The following is a 20069-nucleotide window of genomic DNA, read 5'->3' as shown; positions in this document are numbered from 1 at the left end:
GGGAAATGAGTCCATGGTATCACAGGTCAGGTGATTGGTGACCCTGGTGAGAACTGGAAGGTTGCCTATCGAAGGCGCCTGGTGGAGTGCTGTAAGTTTTCTCTCTTTATCTGGGAGGTGATTCCAGAAGAGTATACAAGTGAGAAATTCCACAGGGTAGCACACTTAAGGCCTGTGCACTGTATGTATATGACACTTCAGTGAAAAGCATGCATGTATGTCTTACATCATTTGTGTGCTTGTGTGTGTTTGCTTTCCCTCATAAGATGTCAACGTCGTGAGGGCATGTGTTTTTGTCTCTTCTTGTTCACTGATATTACAGGTGTTTGCACATCATCTAGGACAGTCCCTGAGCATAGTAGGTGCTCACTGAATAGTTAATAAGCAAATTATAGGTTCTTCTGAATGGTGTCATTTCAAATTCTCTTTAGTTTTTTTTCATGCCTACTTCTTCAGATGAGATTGGTGTGCATGTATAGTGTTAGAATCTACAGTTTTTTCTCTTTAACATTTTACTTTTTTTTTTTTTTTTTTTGAGACAGATTCTCACTCCTTTGCCCAGGCTGGAGCGCAGTGGTGCAGTCTCAGCTCACTGCAACCTCCGCTTCATGGGTTGAAGCAATTCTTGTGGCCCAGCCTACTGAGTAGCTGGGACTACAGGCATATACCACCACACCTGGCTAATTTTTGTATTTTTAGTAGAGATGAGGTTTTGCCACAATGGCCAGGCTGGTCTCGAACTCCAGGCCTCAAATTATCTACCTGTTTCCTCCTCTCGAAGTGCTGAGATTACAGGTGTGAGCCACCGCGCCTGGTCTAACATTTTACTTAAAAATCTGTATATGGGCCAGATGTGGTGGCTCATGCCTGTAATCCCAGAACTGAACTTTGGGAGGCAGGCAGATCATGAGCTTAGGAAATGGAGACCATCCTGGCTAACATGGTGAAACCCCGTCTCTACAAAAAAATACAAAAATTTGCTGGGCGTGGTGGTGCTTGCCTGTAGTCCCAGCTACTCAGGAGGCTGAGGCAGAAGAATTGCTTGAACCCGGGAGGTGGAGGCTGCAGTGAGCCAAGATCGTGCCACTGCACTCCAGCCTGGGCAACAGAGCGAGACTCTGTCTCAAAAAAAAAAAAAAAAAAAAAAAAAATCTGTATATGTTGGCAGTCTGTATTCATGCCTACTTCTGATACTAAATGGCTGCCTAACATTAGTTCCTGTGGATAGTTTGCCTAATTATTCTTATGCTATGGGGTATGTGGATTTTTCTAACTTATTTATTTGTTTTTAGAGCAGGGTAATCATGTTTCAACAATTCCTTCCTGTTTTTGGTTATTTTGAGTAGATCCCCAGAGGTGATTACTACAGGGTAAAGAGTGAGAATGGTTTAATGGTATTATAACAGATAATTTGATTGCTCTCCAGAGAGAGTGACTTAATTTATGGTGCCACCAGCAAGGTATACGGAACTTTCTGCACTACTTTAGACACTTAGGGGATTGCAATTTCATCTTTTTTTTTTTTTTTTTTTTTTTAAATAAGAACACCTTCAAATTTTCTGGCTGGGTGTGGTGGCTCATGCCTGTAATCCCAGCTCTTTGGGAGGCCAAGGCAGGCAGATCACTTGAGGTCAGAAGTTTGAGACCAGCCTAGCCAATATGGTGAAATCCTGTCTCTACTAAAAAATACAAAAGTTAGCCAGGCCTGGTGGTGGGCACCTGTAGTCCCAAATATTCAGGAGGCTGAGGCACAAGAATCGCTTGAACCTGGGAGGCAGAGGTTGCACTGAGCCAAGATCGTGCCATTGCACACTGCACACCAGCTTGGGTGACAGAGTGAGATTCCATCTCAAAAAAAAAAAAAAAAAAAGAATACCTTCAAGTTTTCTTCCTTCACCTTTTTTGTTTATTGGTTGTGCATGTTTCTGCCAATGAATCACACTCTATGAATCTACCTGTTCATGACTCTCCTGCAGAAAACTCTCTGTTTACCCATTCTCTGCCTGTGGCTTAGTCAACTCCTGGAGAAAGGGTAAGAATGATCTCGTGGCAGTCAAGGCTTTTTCTCCCACAGGCTCAATGTAATTAATTGTGATTTTGTTCTTGGTTTTCTGTGGCATAATATGATGGTTAATTTTGTGCATTAACTTGACCAAGCTAAGGGATACTCACATGGTAAAATTATTGTATTTGTGAGGGAGTTTCCAGAAGAGATTGGCCTTTGAATCAGAAGACTGAGCCAAGATTTCTCTCAGCAATGGAGGGGGCTTCCAACAAACTGTCAAGGTCCAGAGAGAAGAAAAAGACAGAGGAAGGGTGCATTTGATCTCTCTGACTGGGACTTCCATCTCCACCTATCCTGGGACATCCACACTCCTTGTTCTCTGGCCTTCAGACTTGATCAGGGTCTAACACCGTCACCTCACACCCCACCCTTGTTCTGAGGCCTTTAGCCTCACACTGAACGATATAACTGGCTTTCCTGCTTCTCTATCCTGCAGCAGATGATCATGGGACTTCATTCCAAAATTGTGTGAGCCAATTCCCATAAGAGATACCTAGATTTATAAATAAACACATAAATTTCCTACAGGCTTATCTTAGTGGTGACACTTCACATTTTGAAGAACCTTGACTATTACACATAGCAAAAAACAAACAAACAAACAAACAAAAAACCAAACACAAGTGGGTCACCGTCATCAATAAGTAAGTTTTAAAACATCAAACACAGGATAAAAGGCTACAACATATCTATTAGCTGGGTGTAGGGACCAGCCCCACAGGGTCAGTGGGTTTTTCTCCCCGTGTGCGGAGATGAGAGATTGTAGAAATAAAGACACAAGACAAAGGGATAAATGAAAAGACAACCGGGCCTGGGGGACCACTGCCACCAAGACGCGGAGACCAGTAGTGGCCCCGAATGCCAGGCTGCGCTGATATTTATAGGATACAAGACAAAGGGGCAGGGTAAGGAGTGTGAGCCATCTCCGATGATAGGTAAGGTCACGTGGGTCACATGTCCACTGGACAGAGGGCCCTTCCCTATTTGGCAGCCAAGGTGGAGAGAGGGAGAGAGAAGACAGCTTACACCATTATTTCTGCATATCAGAGACTTTTAGTACTTTCACTAATTTTGCTACTGCTATCTATAAGGCAGAGCCAGGTGTACAGGATGGAACATGACAGTGGACTAGGAATGTGACCACTGAAGCACAGCACCACAGGGAGACGGTTAGGCCTCTGGATACCTGGGGGCAGGCCTAACTGATGTCAGGTCCTCCACAAGAGGTGGAGGAGGGGAGTCTTCTCTAAACTCCCCCGGGGAAATGGAGACTCCCTTTCCCCGTCTGCTAAGTAAGGGGTGTTTTTCCTTGGCACTGACGCTACCGCTAGAACAGGGTCTGCTTGGTAAGGGGCGTCATCCCACACACTCGCGTTACCGCTAGACCAAGGAGCCCTCTGGTGGCTCCGTATGGGCGTGACAGAGGGCTCACACTCTTATCTTCTGATCACTTCTCACTATGTCCCTTCAGCTCCTATCTCTGTATGGCCTGGGTTTTCCTAGGTTATGATTGTAGAGCAAGGATTATTATAATAGTGGAATAAAGAGCAGTTGCTACAAACTAATGATTAATGATATTCATATATAATCATGTCTATGATCTAGATCTAGTATAACTCTTCTTGTTTTATATATTTTATTACACTGGAACAGCTCGTGCCCTCGGTCACTTGCCTCGGCACCTGGGTGGCTTCTGCCCACACCTGGGTTTTTTTTTTCCATATGGAAAGAACTGTCTGAGATGCCTTGCGGTAAACTCCAAGGAGATTTCCAGGGAAGATATCCTCTTTTCTCCTGGTAAATCTGTCTGTTGATGATCATTATTTTAAAGGCTCCAAAGATCAAAACATCTGCTTGCACATTTTGACGATTCGTTTTGGGTGAGGGTCTCTGGCAGGCTTGGAAGGGTGGGTGAACAGTGGGAAGGTGGCTGCCTCTGTGGTGACTGGCATCACTCATATCCATATCTGTGGCAGTCATCAGGTGCTTATTGTATATTTGACTTTTGGTCACCCCTATGGGGGTGTTAAATGCAGGGAGGGTCTAGTCAAGCCATTACAGGTTGGCAGTGACTTGTAGCAACTTTCTGCACACCTTTCTCAATCAGGGTGGATACCTTTTAAAATAAATTCAGTTCATCCTGCCTAGCTTTGCCCCAGCAGCTCTAGAAGAATTACCCCATGGTGCTGAGCTCGGGCTGCCTGGCTCTGGAACAATGTGCTCAGAGCTGCAGGGGAGGCCTGCTGTCTGGCTGCCAGAGAGAGTCCCACCACTCCCTACCCTGTATCCTGGAAGACGAGGCTGCCCCCAGCCTGTCCACCTAGTAGACCGTTTCCCTGCCCAGTTCTCCTTCTCTCATTGCTGATGAGCAGCTTGATGCCCGCAGGGACTGCGCCAGCTGAGATTGTCTCTAGGTCCTCCCTTCTGCCAGCTGGTGTCCAGGGAAGTGGGTCCTTTGGTCTCCTTCCTGCCACCAGAATTTCGAGGACCTTGTTTCTCCCACTGCAGCTTTTGACCCAGTCCTGGCTCATAGACTAGGGTTTCTTAACCTCAGCTGCACAGAGATTTGCAGGGCAGAGTTCTTTGTTGTGAGGCGCTGTCCTGAGCATCGGAGGGCGCTCAGCATCCTACCCATCCTCTCCCCACTAATAGCATGGGCGCTTCCTGCTGTTTACAGTGAACAAAGTCTCCAGGCAGACGTACATGTCCCCTGAGGGGTAAAATCACCTTCACTTGAATCACATCCAGTGGTGGCCTGGATGGATACTGGCATTCAGAAATAATAATAATTTTTAAAAATCATAATGTAACTCATATAGTTATGTCCTTATTGATGCAACATTTAATAATGTAAGTATTATTAATACTTATTAATGATTACATGTATATTTAATGTTTTTTTACCTTTTATTTTGATCTAGTGTCAGAGTTTGAGAAGTTTGTAGAAAGATTATAAATGACTCTGATTACCCTAGATACTAGTGTTCCCACATGGGCTTTCTGCCCCCCAGAGTACCCTCTGCCCCTCCTTCTCCTGCCCCCGCCTTTCTGTCTCTCTCTCCCCCAGCAAGCTCCCTATGAGCACAACTCCAATTATAAGAAAAACACCATTTTCTTTTCTCTGAGGTGGCATTCCTGACGTTTGGATTCAGGCTGAGAAGTGACAGTGATTTATAATCATGCTTGCCTGTGTAGTCCTTCCCATGTTAGGTCATGTCTGTCGTTTATGTTGATGACAATCTGTGTCATCCACGCCATTTTCAAAATTTTTGAAAACATATCCAGCCAAAAGCTAAGGATCAAATGCCCTTTTGTGTTGTTATTTTTCTTTATTGCTCTTTTATTACTTCATTCAGAATCTCTATCTCTTATCATGTTTTGGCCTGTTTGTGTTTCTTCCGCTTGGTGGTAACATCAGTTAACATCGAGTTTAGAAAAAATGTTTCCCCAATTAAAAAAAAAATCACTTATACTACATCTTCTTTCTGATTTGCATTAACTTGTAATTTTATTTTTTGTTTTTGTTGTACTAATACTCTGTTAATCAGCTAACTTTCAAGAAAATAATCTATTATGTATAACAAGCAAATTGGTTAGTTTCAATATTCTTAAGGTAACTTCTTGCTTCCACTTCTTTTTCCATCTCTAACTTTGTTCCTTTTCTACTTTCTTGAAATTCTAGTTTGTTTGCCTTATTTTTGGTATCACAGGCATGTTGGAAAAATGTTTTCTCAGTTCAAATTTGGTAGCATCTTGGATATGGTGATTTTTATTTTCTTCTTTTCAGATTGAAGCAAAGATTCTTTATATTTTGGATTTCCTAAGTTCACCCAAACAATATTTAAGAGACTTTAATACATTTCCATGAAGTAGGATACATTTTATTGTCTGTCAGTATTTGTTTCTAATAGATTGGTTTTCAAAACTCTGACAACATTTTATGTAGATTTTCTGTTAATTTGACTTGAGAATATAAGAATGTTGACAGAAGAGACAGAAGGAATTATGAAATCCAGTCCAGAGGTCCCCTTACAGGCCCTTGGTAAAATGGGACCCAGTGCATTTTGACTGTCTGTGCCAGCGCTGTTTTAAAAATTAGAACTTGTCCACATTTTGCAGTTCGGACAGCACATACAAATCCAGAAGACCTGGCCCTGTCGGGACTGAGTTTCTGTGTGGTGACAACTGGCTACAACCCCTTCCTTCAGAACACTTGCATCTTCCCTCATCCCCGCTGCTCCAGTTCCCCATCCACAGACGCACTGCCCTGCTGGTGTGATTCTCGTGGCCACTGTGGCAGCTACTTTGGAGATCCTGCTGGTCCAGCCCTTCCTGCCTTCCGCAGAGCTATACTCCTCCTTCTGAAGAAGCCACCTGGGGCCTGGGGCCCATCTTCCTGGCTCCTCAGAGTCCTTGCAACAGCAGGCACTGCTTCTCTCTCCTGCACTCAATCCCTCTCCCACTCCACTTCTTCTCAGTGTGCAAAAACACTAAGAAGTGTCCCGTATTTTCAAAATCTCTCCCCTGAAGTTCCCACCTGATATGTCGTTGGAGATGGGCAAAGTACAGTGTCCTTGAAGCATTGTTTTATTCATAGTGCCTGGAATGTGGTAGGATCTCAACAACTGTTGTTTCATTAGAGGAATTACCAAATATGTGAATACCAATGTAACAGTACCGGTTCTATGTGTTTCAAAATTATTATTCTCATGAGTGTTAGCTTTCTTAAAAATTCATTTCTTTTAGTTGGATCTAGACATTTTATCTTTCACAGCTCAAGATGGATAAACTCAGAATCATAAACTCTTAATGCATAATGAGAAATGTAACAATTCCTAGGGCCAGGCACTTGTGTCTGTGCTGGTGCTATTGCCTCAATGCAGGAAAATCTACATGAGAATTCACTTTGAGGCCAAAACTGCTTCCTAAACGTGGATACCTACCAGGTATTTGAGCTGGGAGTACTGCCCAGGTCTGGATGGGTGGGGAGTGTTTGCAACAAGGACCGCGCCTTGCCATCCTCAGTGACACAGTGTCCAAGTGCCCCAACTTAGCAGACACCTGCCGACCACCTGATTTCTGTGGCCTAATAGGGATGTGATGAAATCTACCTGTGCCACTCAACCCCAATCCACACGTTATCCAGGTGGTTTGAAACTTTTTTGATATACTGGGTTCATGCTCTGGAGTCCTAACAATGTTTTAGCTAATTACCAAATATATATATATATATATATGGAGAGAGAGAGAGCGAGAGAGAGAGAGCGAGCGCAGTGCAATAACCTTGTCCTTTACATTGTAAAATGATTTCTCCTTAAAGGTCTATCATCTGTTTTCATATATCCATTATTATTTGTAATATCCTTTAAACAAAGCAAAGTCAACCCCAGGCCAAGCCATTGCACAACTCTTTCAAAATAGTCTCCTTTCTACCTTGAAAGAAGAAAGTTGGCAGGTTGAACGTTGTTTTTGTGGAGCTTGTACCACGAGTCACATATCACAGTGTGACTTCAAAGGCCACTGGAGCCACCATCTCACACTGAAGAACACACATGGGTCAGGAGCCAGGTCCAGAACGGTGGATCTGGAGAGGTGAGGGTCCCAGCCTGTGGTCCTGTGGGGAGCCCTCAGGCTCCTCTCTGGCCACCATACTCTGACCTCCCTCCTCAGCAGGACAGGGTTCTGGCCTCTCTGATGACAGGTTGTGTGGCAGACCAGGTCTCACTAACACAGGCCTCCATAACAACTGGCTCAGTACTGACTGAGTGATTAGATATTAAAAGCTAAGAAAAAAAAAAAAAAAAAAAGCCGGTACCTTTATACAAAGGCTGGAACGTAACAAAAGCCCACCAAGAGTTTTGCTTAGGCCTTTCTTGGGCCTTAAAGCATGACAAAATAACCAAGGAATTCTTAACAGGATCCATTTAGGATTAAACAAGTTTTACTGGGGGTCTGAGGGAACTCCCCACACCTCCGTGAGGTAGCAGGAAACGACATAAGGGCAATCACCCCCGGCACCTGGACCCATTTAGATAAAGTAAATAGACTGAGGCTCCAGAGTAAGGTCTCAGGACCCAGAACTTAGTTATAGATTAAAGAAGTCAATCACTTATGTCTTTAGATGATGCACACTCACTTGTAGGCATATAGCTTAGAAGGTATATATGCTCTGGAAAACTTTGTAATTTTGAGTTGGTCTGGTGGTAATTTCCAGACCTTCTCCCTGTAACCAGTTGCAGAAATAAAACCTCTCTTCCTCTCCAGGTGATCTGCATCTGGTTAGTGGGGCTGGAGAAATAGCAGCCTGACCCTCAGTTTGGTCCCGGAAGTTCTTCCACCCTCCCTCGCCTGCCCTCTGTGGCCACTGCACTCACTGCTGCTGTTGCTGTTTTGGTCTATGTGAGGTTCACCTAGTGGACTGGCTGGACATTTCCAGGGGGCACCTCAGATACCTCACCAACTTGCTGGGTCTGATCCTTTAATTTAGATTCATAAATTGTGCCAAAATACGAAGTGGCTACTTTACATAGTACTTAGCCAGATGACCAAAGGACTCAGTACCCGAGGGCCCCTAACAGAAAACACAGACCACATTTCCTTTACTCTGACCCATTTCTTGGGGGTCCTTCCCATACCACTGACACCGTTCCTGTGTAGGCGGGGCTAGAGGGGAGACAAAGCCCTCGGAGTAGCTTTCGAATCAGAGGAAGTCCTGCTCTGACAGTGACGGGCAGAATTAAATTCCCAGGTTGGGGCCACCACCTTTTAGTCTGATCCCTGCAGCCCGAGTCTCCCAGAGCCCGCGGGAACTGGGCAGCGGAGAGAAGGCTGAGGGACTCCGCGGGCAGGGAGGAGAAGGGAGAAGAGCTTTTTGCTCCTTTAGGATCTGGCTGTTTCAAGCGCAGGGCCAGGTCGCTGTGGACTTAGCAAGGGCTGGATGGACTCGTGGAGCCTCAGGGTGGGTAGGGGAAGCTGGCGAAGGTGATTCCCGCTTTCGGCTTCTGGGCGTCCTGACCTCCCTCCGGGAACCCTCGGGGCTGGGAGGCGGGCGGGGGTCTTACTGATTCCGGCCCCAGAAGCGCGCTCCGGGTCCACAGACTGCCGCGTTTCGGGGGCTTGGCGGGCCAAGGGGCGGGATGGCAGCAAGGCCCCTCCTTTCCCCTCTGTGGAGCTCTTATAGTCTGTACCCCGGTTGTGGCCTGTCTGCAGAATCCGCACCAACAGGCACCATGCCCATGACCCTGGGGTACTGGGACATCCGAGGGGTGAGCGAGGGTCAGCTGGACGGTGGGACCAGGGCGCAGGGTGGGAAGTGTGGAGCAGCTGCGGGACCGGCTCTAGGGATCCTTCCTCTTCAGGGAGGTCTCCCTCAGAAGGGCCTGTGCAAGACTGTGTGTGTGTGTATTTGGGGGTGGGGGTGGGCAGAGGAGGCGACGTGTGCGTGCAGTGTAAACTGGGGGTGTTCCTGTTGCAGACAAAGTCACCAAGTCAGGGACTCTCCATCTCTGACCCGAGCTGCCGGCCCTCTCTCCCAGCTGGCCCACGTCATCCGCCTGCTCCTGGAATACACAGACTCAAGCTATGAGGAAAAGAAGTACTTTAGGGAGGATGGTAATGGCACCTTCCTGTCTGGGCCCTGCCCACTCCCGCTGAGTTGGCACCAAGCAACCCATGGTGGCCAGCTGTGGCTGCCTCTGCAGGCCTCCCCTGCTGGAGCTGCAGGCTGTCCCTTCCCTGAGCCCTGGGGAGGGAGCCCTCTGGCCTTGCAAGGCAGAATGCTGGGGCGGGATGCTGGGCCCCCTGTCTGGGTAATTGGGTTGGGTGTACCTCAGGGCTTGCCTAAACCCTGGAAGCCTTAGCCTTGTGGGGTCCAGAGCCCTCACCGGGATTCTTTCTCTCTGAACCCTGGGATGTGGGGCTGAGTGGTTGGATTCTAGATCCACCTGTCTCAGGGGTCTTGCCACTGGCTCCTTGGGAGGGTCCCGGGGAAGGAGGGCTGGGCTCTGGGGAGGTTTGTTTTTATTTCATCTTCCCCACCACAGCTCCTGACTATGACAGAAGCCAGTGGCTGAATGAAAAATTCAAGCTGGGCCTGGACTTTCCCAATGTAGGTGCAGGGGAAGGGGCGGTTTTGGGGGCAAGTGCAATGTGTCTCTGACCGCATCTCCTCTCCCAGCTTAGAGGGGTTAGGATCAGGAGTCTTCTGCCCAATTCCTGTCACTCCTGGCTGTCTACACAGCCCTTCCATGATGTTCTGTGTCCAAGCTCATTCGTTCATGTGACAGTATTTCTATCTCAGGCCTGCCATGAGCAGGCACAGTGAGTGCCGGGTCTCCTCTCTACCCTTGCTTATGGGAAGGGGATGCTGGGGAACCTGGTGGCCCAACTGAGCTTCCCCGGTTTCCCATTCATCCAGCTGCCCTACTTGATTGATGGGACTCACAAGATCACCCAGAGCAACGCCATCATGTGCTACATTGCCCGCAAGCACAACCTGTGTGAGTGTGGTTTGTTGCAGTGTGTGGGGGGAAGGTGGCCTCCTCCTTGGCTGGATTGGGGTGCGATGCTCAGAAAGACTCTGTGTTTTGTGGGTGGCAGGTGGGGAGACAGAAGAGGAGAAGATTCGTGTGCACATTATGAAGAACCAGACCATGGACAACCATATGCAGCTGGTCATGATCTGCCACAACCCAGAATTTGTGAGTCTCCCCAGTGATCTGCACCTGGCAGAGTTTGGATTTGGGACCAGGACTCTTGCATTCCTGCACATACTGGTCTTTTCTTAAGTCCTTGGTACCACTCATCCTCCAAGTGCTTTCCCATACTATCAACAGTTATCCTTACGACTCCAATGTCATGTCAACAAAAGCAGAGGCAATTCCCAGCAATCTTAGGACACGATCCAGGCATCCCAGGGTAGAAATTCAATTCCTAGATGGTAAAGTTTGGGTTTAGAATCTCCTTCATTGCCTCTGGCCTCTGACTTCTGTCCTGGGTCATTTCTCTCAGCCAGTTCACTTCACCTGCCTGCTCCTAGAATATACAGACTCAAGTACAAGACAGAGGAATGTAGTGGCACCATTGAATTGCATCTTCTCCTCCACAGTTTTCCAAGTGCTGTCATTGACATGCATAGGGATCCACGCATTTTCATAACAGGCAGCTCAGAGGCAGCCAGCGGGCCTTTATTCCTCTCCCTCTTTCCTTTCAACCTGAACTTCTCATCTCCCTGGAAACTGGTCAATGTCCATGTTTTCTCTTGCCACCCCATTAGGAGGAACTTTCTACTTCTTTCCCTGAGCTCCTGTAGTTCTTTGCATCCTTGATTCTGCCCATGTCTGGGTCCAAAGGCTGCCAGGTGCTCGGGCGCCACTGGGGCTGACCCAGAGGTTATTGGGAGGTCAGTGATAACAGATTCAGGGACGGCATCTCATTCCTCTCTGCCTTCTGATCACTTCAGATAGGGTCTGGCACCCAGTCAGAGTCTAATAATTGCTGATGTATCCAACTGAAGCCTGGGCACTGCCCCAGTTTTAGTTGCGGGGAAGATGGCTGCTTGCCCACGGCCAGCCTGGGCCATCCACAGCCCTGGGGAGGCCATGTCTATGCAGGGAGCTTTTGTCTGAGGGTGGTGACAGCTGTTTTCTGCCTCAGGAGAAACTGAAGCCAAAATACTTGGAGGAACTCCCTGAAAAGCTAAAGCTCTACTCACAGTTTCTGGGGAAGCGGCCATGGTTTGCAGGAGACACGGTAAAGAAGGAGTGATATAGGGAATGAGATCTGTTTTGCTTCATGTGTTGTGGAGGTTCCAGCCCACATATTCTTGGCCTTGTGCAGATCACTTTTGTAGATTTTCTCGTCTATGATGTCCTTGACCTGCACCATACATTTGAGCCCAAGGGCTTGGATGCCTTCCCAAATTTGAAGGACTTCATCTCCCGCTTTGAGGTGATGCCCCCATCCTCCTTTCTCTTTGATGCCCCTTGTTCCTTTCCCTCCTTTGAGATGCTTTCCCAGTCCTGGAGCTACACATAGAATAACTTGCATTTATTGAGCATTGGCTTCATGCCACGAACCGTGCCCAGCACATTATACCTATTGTGTGGAATTTGAATTTTATAACATTCCAACAGGGTGACAGAATTATCTCGCCCATTTTGGAGATAAGGAAACTGAGAATGAGATGGTCAGGCATTGCTCAGGGTCCCAGAGCTGGTGGAGGCTGTGCTGGGCTCTCTATGAGCCTCTGGATCTATGGGTGGCAGTCAGGGCTCTCCTGTATGTGACCAGAGAAAAAGCCTTAGGCTTCCCCTAGCCTGGGTTTCACAGCCCAGGACACTTTGGAAGAGGCAGAGCACTTCGTGACCATGGATGGAGCTGGCAATAGTAGGACTGGCACAACGGTGGCGTTGATGTCTAGTGCTAAACCCACGGGCAATATTCATTGCTACCTCCAGAAGCTTTGCATGATCGGACCCCTGTGTGGGGAGTCCTGAGAGCCAGGGCTGTGGCTGGAGCTGGATTAAGGTACATATGTGGGTGCCCCTGTTGAAGGAGTTTATGTTGAAATGCCCAGTGCTGGGGCACTTTCTTACTCCACCTGTCTTCCTTTTTTTTTTTTTTTCGAGACAGAATCTTGCTCTGTTGCCCAGGCTGGAGTACAGTGGAGTAATCTTGGCTCACTGTAACCTCCGCCTCCTGGGTTCAAGCGATTCTCCTGCCTCAGCTGCCAGAGTAGCTGGGATTACAGGTGTGCGCCACTATGTCCAGCTAATTTTTGTATTTTTAGTAGAGACGGGGTTTCACCATTTGGCCAGGCTGGTCTCAAACTCCTGACCTCAGGTGATCTGCCTGCCTTGGCCTCCCTAAGTGCTACTCCTCTTCTCTTTTTTCCCTCCAATGTTCCACGTGTTCCCCCTGTGAGATGAGTGGCACGCTGGTTTTACTCCTGTTTACTGACCTTCTCCTCTGCATGAGGCAGGGTGTGAGGCACAGTGGGAGATGCATAGATGACCGCCCCATCCCGGAAAAGAGTGCAGTGAGAGGCCTGCCGGCAGAGCAACCCTTGAGGGGTGTGTGGCACCACCTGGGTACTGGGCCCGGGGCCTGCCCTCACTCACGGAGAAGCATCCCTCACCCGTGTTGATCTTGTTTGAGAGCAGCAAATCCTGCTTTAGGACAGATTTGGGAATTTGAGGCACTAGTCCAAAGAGCTTCTGAGCCTAGAATCTGTTTCCCTTTCCCACTCCCCATCAAGAGATCTGCTTGCTTAGCTAGTTCCCATCAGCTCTGGTTCTGGTCCAGGCTTAAGTGGCCTTGGAGTTATGTAAGATGTGGTGGGAAGGGAGGGGTGGAGGACAGCTGAGGTCTCTGGCCTGTGACATGCCAAGGTCAATCAGTTTGAGAACAAGCAGTCTGGGAATTTTTTTTTTTTTTTTTTTTTTTTGAGATTGTGTCTTGCTGTTGCCCAGGCTGGAGTGCAGTGGCGTGATCTAGGCTTACTGCAACCTCTGCCTCCTGGGTTCAAGCAATTCTCTGCCTCAGCCTCCTGAGTAGGTGGGATTACAAGTAGCCGCTACCACACTCAGCTAATTTTTCTATTTTTAGTAGAGATGGGCTTTCACCATGTTGACCAGGCTGGTCTCGAACTCCTGAACTCAGGTGATCCACCTACCTCGGCTTCCCAATGTGCTGGGATTACAGGTGTGAGCCACCATGCCTGGCTGGATCTTTTTGAATACTTTATATGGGAATTCAATCCTGGTAAGATTGTGCACAGCACATCTGAGTGTCTTGTAGCCTGATCTGCAGCAGCAGGGCTGGAGATGCCATGTGTTAGGGCACAGTGAGATTCTGCTCAGGTATTAGATGGAGAACTTTGGACTTTCCGCTTTAAGGGGAATGATTAGAGCCTAGTCTCACCTTTCATTTTCTTATGCACTGCCACCCCCCATTCCACTTTCATCCAGGTTTTACTGAGACATTGGGTGAGTGTGTTGTGAGCCCGTTTGTTCTGCTGGAGGTCCCTTCTGTGTGTCTACACCCAGACAAGCCAAGAGCCTCCCTGTGGAAAAGGAGACTGTTTGTGCAGTTAAGGGGTGACAGGGCCCGGTGTGAGGGGTGGTGGGGCAGAAGAAGAAGAGTATTTGGCAGAAAGAGGCCAGAACCAGAGAGAGACAGAACCAGGCTACATTGTAGCCCTGTTCCCCTTACTAGGTATTTAAATGTGAGGTAGTTGCTGAACTTCTGTTTCCCACATGAGAAACGATGGTAATAGATTCAGCCTTGCAGAGCAGTCAAGTGGATTTTCTAAGCTTGTATTATAATTTCTCTTGGGTACAGAGCAGCCAGCACAGTGTAGAATCTCCATAAGTGCTAGCTGTTTCTGTGGTACAGCATTACTTAAAGGAAGCTGGAAGAGTTAACTCTGCAGATCTGGGGACCCTAAGAGGCTGTGTGATGTCCCAGCACTTGAGCCCACGTGGAAAGGCTGTGGCCAAGGCCCTGACCTGCTGTGTCTGCAGTGGGGCTGTCCCCATGGGCAGCTGACCTTGAGCTCTGGCCTTATTTTCCCCCGTCTCAGGGCTTGGAGAAGATCTCTGCCTACATGAAGTCCAGCCGCTTCCTCCCAAGACCTGTGTTCACAAAGATGGCTGTCTGGGGCAACAAGTAATGCCTGGAAGGCCAGGAGGTGGGAGTGAGGTGCCCATACTCAGCCCTCTGCCCAGGCTGTGGAGCGCAGCTGGACTCTGCATCCCAGCACCTGGCTCCTCATTCCTTTCTCCTGTTTATTCCCATCTTTACCCCTAAGACTTTATTGTCCCCTCTTCACCTCCCCTAAACCCCTGTCCCATGCAGGTGCTTTAAAGCCTCAGTTACCCACTTTCCTTCATGAACATCCCCCTCCCAATATTACCCTTCGCGGCACTAAAGCCAGCCTGACCTTCCTTCCTGTTAGTGGTTGTGTCTGCTTTGAGGGGCCTGCCTAGCCCCTCGCCTGTGGAGCTCAGCCCCAAGCTGTCCCCGTGCTGAATGAAAGAGCAGCATTGACTGGTTTACAGGCCCTGCTCCTGTAACATGGCCCCTGCCTTAGGCCTACCTGATCGAAGTAAAGCCTCAATCACATTTGCTGTGTCTTGTCTTATTTGCTCCTGGCCATCTACCCAGACTGTCTGTCTGTCACTGCCTCTTCCAAGGGACTGGCTGGTGATCCTGGCAGTGGCCGGGTTCTAACGGAGTCTGCTGGGCATAGTAAGGCATTTGACAATTCTTGCTCCCATTTCTGACAGACTCAGAGCAGGAAGCTCCCTGAGGCTCTGTGGAAAGAATGTCTCTTTCTGGGCCTGGGTCTCGCATTCATTCATCCAGCCTTACTGAGTGCTTTCCATAATTACCCAGAGCTTGTGTCTCATTGAATAGGACCCCAAGGGGGTGGAATCTCCATCCGAGAGAACCAGGGTCTCTTTTACCTTCTCCACTATATGACTGCATCACTTCTGTTAGGTCTCCAGGACCCAATCTCTATTGATTTTCTCAGATGTCTTCCAGGTACCCTCTCCAGGCTTGCTGCACAGCTGTCATCAGGACGTTCTCTCTGGGTTTACTTCCTCTGTTTCCTGGGTACCTGTGAGAGAAATGTCTTTAGTCCTTGCACAACTGAAAGTGTCTTTACATACTTACTGAATACTCTGGCTGATGTTTTAGTCTGTTCTCACACTGCTAATAAAGACATACCTGAGACTGGGTAATTGATAAAGGAAAGAGGTTTAAAGGACTCACAGTTCCACAGGGCCTAGGAGGCCTCATAACCATGGCAGAAGGCAAATGAGGAGCAAAGTCACATCTTCCATGACAGCAGGCAAGAGGGCCTGTGCAGGGGAACTCCCACTTATAAAACCATCAGATCTCGTGAGATTATTCACTACCACGAGAACAGTATGGGGAAAACTGCCCCCATGATTCAGTTATCTCCACCTGGCCTCCACTCTTGACACCTGGGGATTATTACAATTCAAGGTAAGATGTGGGTGGGGACACAGCCAAACCATATCAGCTGGGGATAGAATTCTATGATGAAAACCTTCAGACCTCTAATAGACTTACCCACTCCTTTCTGAAATTGAGCATTTCTGGTGAGTAGGTGGATGCGTCTGACTGCATCCTTTGATTTTTTAAAGTTATTATTATTTTTATTATTTTGAGAGGGAATCTTACTCTGTTGCCCAGGCTGGAGTGCAGTGGTGTGATCTTGGCTCACTGCAACGTCCCCTTCCCGGGTTCAAACGATTCTCCTGCCTCAGCCTCCCGAGTAGCTGGAACTACAGGCACGCACCACTGTGCCCAGATAATTTTTGTATTTTTGGTTTAGAGGTGGGTTTTCACTATGTTGGCCAGGCTGGTCTCGAACTCCTGACCTTGTGATCCACCCACCTCAGCCTCCCAAAGTGCCGGAATTACATGCATGAGCCACTGCACCTGACCATATCTTTTGCTTTTTTACTTAAGCATTTTCTGCCATTCTGAGGTCTGTAATTCCAAAGACTGCGCGGGGATCTGCAGGTTGATGTCTTCCTGACTCACATCCTTGCCGAAACATTCTAAGCACAGGCTTCCTCCACCCTGACAGCAATCCCATAGCTTTATCTGCATTGCATCTTCTTGAAGTAATTTAAAATCTCACTGGAGAGTGAGCTGCTTCGGAGGAAGAATCTCATAGCTTAGCACTCCCTAAGCTGTGATGTCAGAAATAGTTGTTCAGTCTGTAGGTCAAGTATTCATACAAGGCTCAGCAGACAGAATTTGTTACAAATCAACAAAGGTCTCTTCTGCAAAAAGTGTAGATCTAAAAATACAACTAATTAACAAATGAGTCAGAATATCCAAATGGCCAATAAGCTCGTGAGAAGGTGTTCAACATCATTAGACAGCAGAAAGTTAAAAACCCGTAGATCCTACTGTATCCCCACTAGAATGGCTGACATTGAAAGGACTGACAATTGTTGGTGATTTGTGGAGTAACTGGAACTGTCATGCCTTGCTGGTGGGAAAGTCACTTTGGAATACTGGCAGTGTCAGCTGGGGCTAAACATACATCTACCCAGGACCCAGAAGTCCTACTCTACAGGAATGAGTCCTGTTGGATTCCAAGAGCCAGGTATAATGATGTCAAAAGCAGCTTTATTTTAAATAGCCAATACCTGAAAACAACCCAAATTCCATGACTAGAAGAACGAACAAATGAACTTGGTTTATGAACATAATTCCATCATTCGTATAATGGAATACTTACTCCGGTATAATGAAAATAAACGTGCTAACGCTATGTGCAAAAACATGGATGGGCCTCACAGACGTGTGGAGTAAAAGGATCCAGACAGGAGAAAGGACATACGATCTCATTCCACTTACACGAGAACCAGGAGAGGGAAATGAGTCCATGGTATCACAGGTCAGGTGATTGGTGACCCTGGTGAGAACTGGAAGGTTGCCTATTGAAGGCGCCTGGTGGAGTGCTGTAAGTTTTCTCTCTTTATCTGGGAGGTGATTCCAGAAGAGTATACAAGTGGAAATGCCCACAGAATAGCACACTTAAGGCCTGTGCACTGTATGTACATTACACTTCAGTGAAAAGCATGCACATGTGTCTTACATTATTTGTGTGCTCTTGTTTGTTTGCTTTCCCGCATAAGATGTCAATGTCATGAGGGCATGTGTTTTTGTCTCTTCTTGTTCACTGATGTTACAGGTGTTTGCACATCATCTAGGACAGTCCCTGAGCATATTAGGTGCTCATTGAATAGTTGTTAAGCAAATTATAGGATCATCTTAATGGTGTAATTTCAAATTATCTTTAGATTTGTATTCATGCCTACTTCTTTGGATAGGTGAGACTGGTGTGCATGTATACTCTTAGATTCTACAGTTTTTTCTCTTTAATATTTTACTTTTTTTTTTTTTTTGAGACAGAGTCTCACTCTGTTGCCCAGGCAGGAGCACAATGGTACAGTCTCAGCTCACTGCAACCTCCGCCTCCTGGGTTCAAGCGATTCTCGTGCCTCAGCCTCCTGAGTTGCTGGGACTACAGGCATACACCACCACACCTGGCTAATTTTTGTATTTTTAGTTGAAATGACGTTTTGTCATGATATCCAGGCTGGTCTCAAAATCCGGGCCTCAAGTTATCCACCCACCTCTATCTACCCCTCATAGTGCTGGGATTACAGGTGTGAGCACCACGCCTGGCCTAACATTTTACTTAAAAATCTGTACATGGGCTGGGCGGGGTGGCTCATGACTGTAATCCCAGCACTTTGGGAGGCCAAAGCAGGCAGATCACAAGGTTAGGAGATCGAGACCATGCTGGCTAACATGGCGAAACCACTTCTCTAGTAAAAATATAAAAATTAGCCAGGTGTGGTGGCCCTTTCCTGTAGTCCCAGCTACTCAGGAGGCTAAGGCAGAGAATCGCTTGAACCCGGGAGGCGGAGGCTGCAGTGAGCCAATATCGTGCCACTTCTCTCCAGCCTGGGCAACAGAACAAGACGCTGTCTCAAAAACAAAACAAAACAAAAATCTGTATATGTTGGCAGTCTATATGCATGCCTACTTCTAATATTAATAGCTATCTAACATTAGTTCCTGTGGATAAACTGTAGTTTGCCTAGTCATTCTTATGCTATGGGATATGTGAATTTTTCTAACTTATGTATTTGTTTTTAGAGCAGGGTGATCATGTTTCAACAATTCCGTCCCGCTTTTGGTTACTTTGAGTAGATCCCCAGAGGCGATTACTACAAGGTAAAGGGGGAGAATGGTTTAATGGTATTATAACAGATAATTTGATTGCTCTCCAGAGAGAATAACTTAATTTATGGTGCCACCAGCAGGGTACACGGACCTTTCTGCACTATTTTAGACACTTAGGAGATGGAGATTTCATCTTATGATTTTTTTAAAAATAAGAACACCTTCAAATTTTCTGGCTGGGTGTGGTGGCTCATGCCTGCAATCCCAGCACTTTGGGAGGCCGAGGCGGGTGGATCACTTGAGATCAGGAGTTTGAGACCAGCCTAGCCAATGTGGTGAAACCCTGTCTCTACTAAAAATACAAAAATTAGCCAGGCGTGGTGGTGGGCACCTGTAGTCCCAGCTATTCAGGAGGCTGAGGCACAAGAATCGCTTGAACCTGGGAGGCAGAGGTTGCACTGAGCCAAGATCGTGCCATTGCACATTGCACTGAGACAGAATGAGATTCCATCTGAAAAAAAAAAAAAAAAAAAGAATACCTTCAAGTTTTCTTCCTTCACCTTTTTTGTTTATTGGTTGTGCATGTTTCTGCCAATGAATCACACTCTATGAATCTACCTGTTCATAACTCTCCTGCAGAAAACTCTCTGTTTACCCATTCTCTGCCTGTGGCTTAGTCAACTCCTGGAGAAAGGGTAAGAATGATCTCGTGGCAGTCAAGGCTTTTTCTCCCACAGGCTCAATGTAATTAATTGTGATTTTGTTCTTGGTTTTCTGTGGCATAATATGATGGTTAATTTTGTGCATTAACTTGACCAAGCTAAGGGATACTCACATGGTAAAATTATTGTATTTGTGAGGGAGTTTCCAGAAGAGATTGGCCTTTGAATCAGAAGACTGAGCCAAGATTTCTCTCAGCAATGGAGGGGGCTTCCAACAAACTGTCAAGGTCCAGAGAGAAGAAAAAGACAGAGGAAGGGTGCATTTGATCTCTCTGACTGGGACTTCCATCTCCACCTATCCTGGGACATCCACACTCCTTGTTCTCTGGCCTTCAGACTTGATCAGGGTCTAACACCGTTGCCCCACACCCCACCCTTGTTTTGAGGCCTTTAGACTCACACTGAATGATACAACTGGCTTTCCTGCTTCTCTATCCTGCAGCAGATGATCATGGGACTTCATTGCAAAATTGTGTGAGCCAATTCCCATGAGAGATACCTAGATTTATAAATAAACACATAAATTTCCTACAGGC

General features: G+C 47.1%; 2 protein-coding genes across 11 annotated transcripts in view; both read left to right on the top strand.

Moving 5' to 3' along the window:
* The window catches only part of LOC102146720 (glutathione S-transferase Mu 2), a 27876-nt gene extending 8565 nt beyond the window's left edge, over nucleotides 1-19311 (top strand). For 2 of the 3 annotated variants that reach the window (XM_073999770.1, XM_065548351.2), the window contains exon 8: nucleotides 6185-6816. In XM_073999770.1, coding sequence (XP_073855871.1) covers nucleotides 6185-6232 — 48 coding nt within the window. In that variant the 3' untranslated portion in view covers nucleotides 6233-6816. Of the gene's footprint in view, nucleotides 1-6184; nucleotides 6817-18784 lie in introns of those variants that run through there. The other variant, XM_073999763.1, reaches the window with a different exon arrangement.
* Nucleotides 8768-20069, top strand: LOC135971883 (glutathione S-transferase Mu 1-like). Of its 8 annotated transcripts, none has more exons than XM_065548367.2 (6): nucleotides 8768-9046; nucleotides 9540-9676; nucleotides 10108-10172; nucleotides 10482-10563; nucleotides 10664-10764; nucleotides 14649-15190. In XM_065548367.2, the coding sequence occupies exons 1-6, from the start codon at nucleotides 9003-9005 to the stop codon at nucleotides 14736-14738; spliced, it is 519 nt and encodes a 172-aa protein (XP_065404439.1). In that variant the 5' UTR covers nucleotides 8768-9002; the 3' UTR covers nucleotides 14739-15190. The 8 variants fall into 8 exon arrangements, 5 of the variants coding, with proteins under 5 accessions (XP_065404439.1, XP_073855919.1, XP_065404435.1 ...); XR_012416824.1 differs by lacking the exons at nucleotides 8768-9046; nucleotides 10482-10563; nucleotides 14649-15190 and adding exons at nucleotides 9086-9330; nucleotides 18785-18862; nucleotides 19683-20069 and having other exon boundaries at nucleotides 9601-9676; XR_012416822.1 differs by lacking the exons at nucleotides 8768-9046; nucleotides 10482-10563; nucleotides 14649-15190 and adding exons at nucleotides 9086-9330; nucleotides 18785-18862; nucleotides 19676-20069 and having other exon boundaries at nucleotides 9601-9676.

Source organism: Macaca fascicularis, chromosome 1, assembly GCF_037993035.2.
Source record: "Macaca fascicularis isolate 582-1 chromosome 1, T2T-MFA8v1.1".
Classification (NCBI taxonomy): domain Eukaryota; kingdom Metazoa; phylum Chordata; class Mammalia; order Primates; family Cercopithecidae; genus Macaca; species Macaca fascicularis.
The sequence above is the reverse complement of the archived record's forward strand: the minus strand, read 5'-3'. Positions and strand labels throughout refer to the sequence as shown.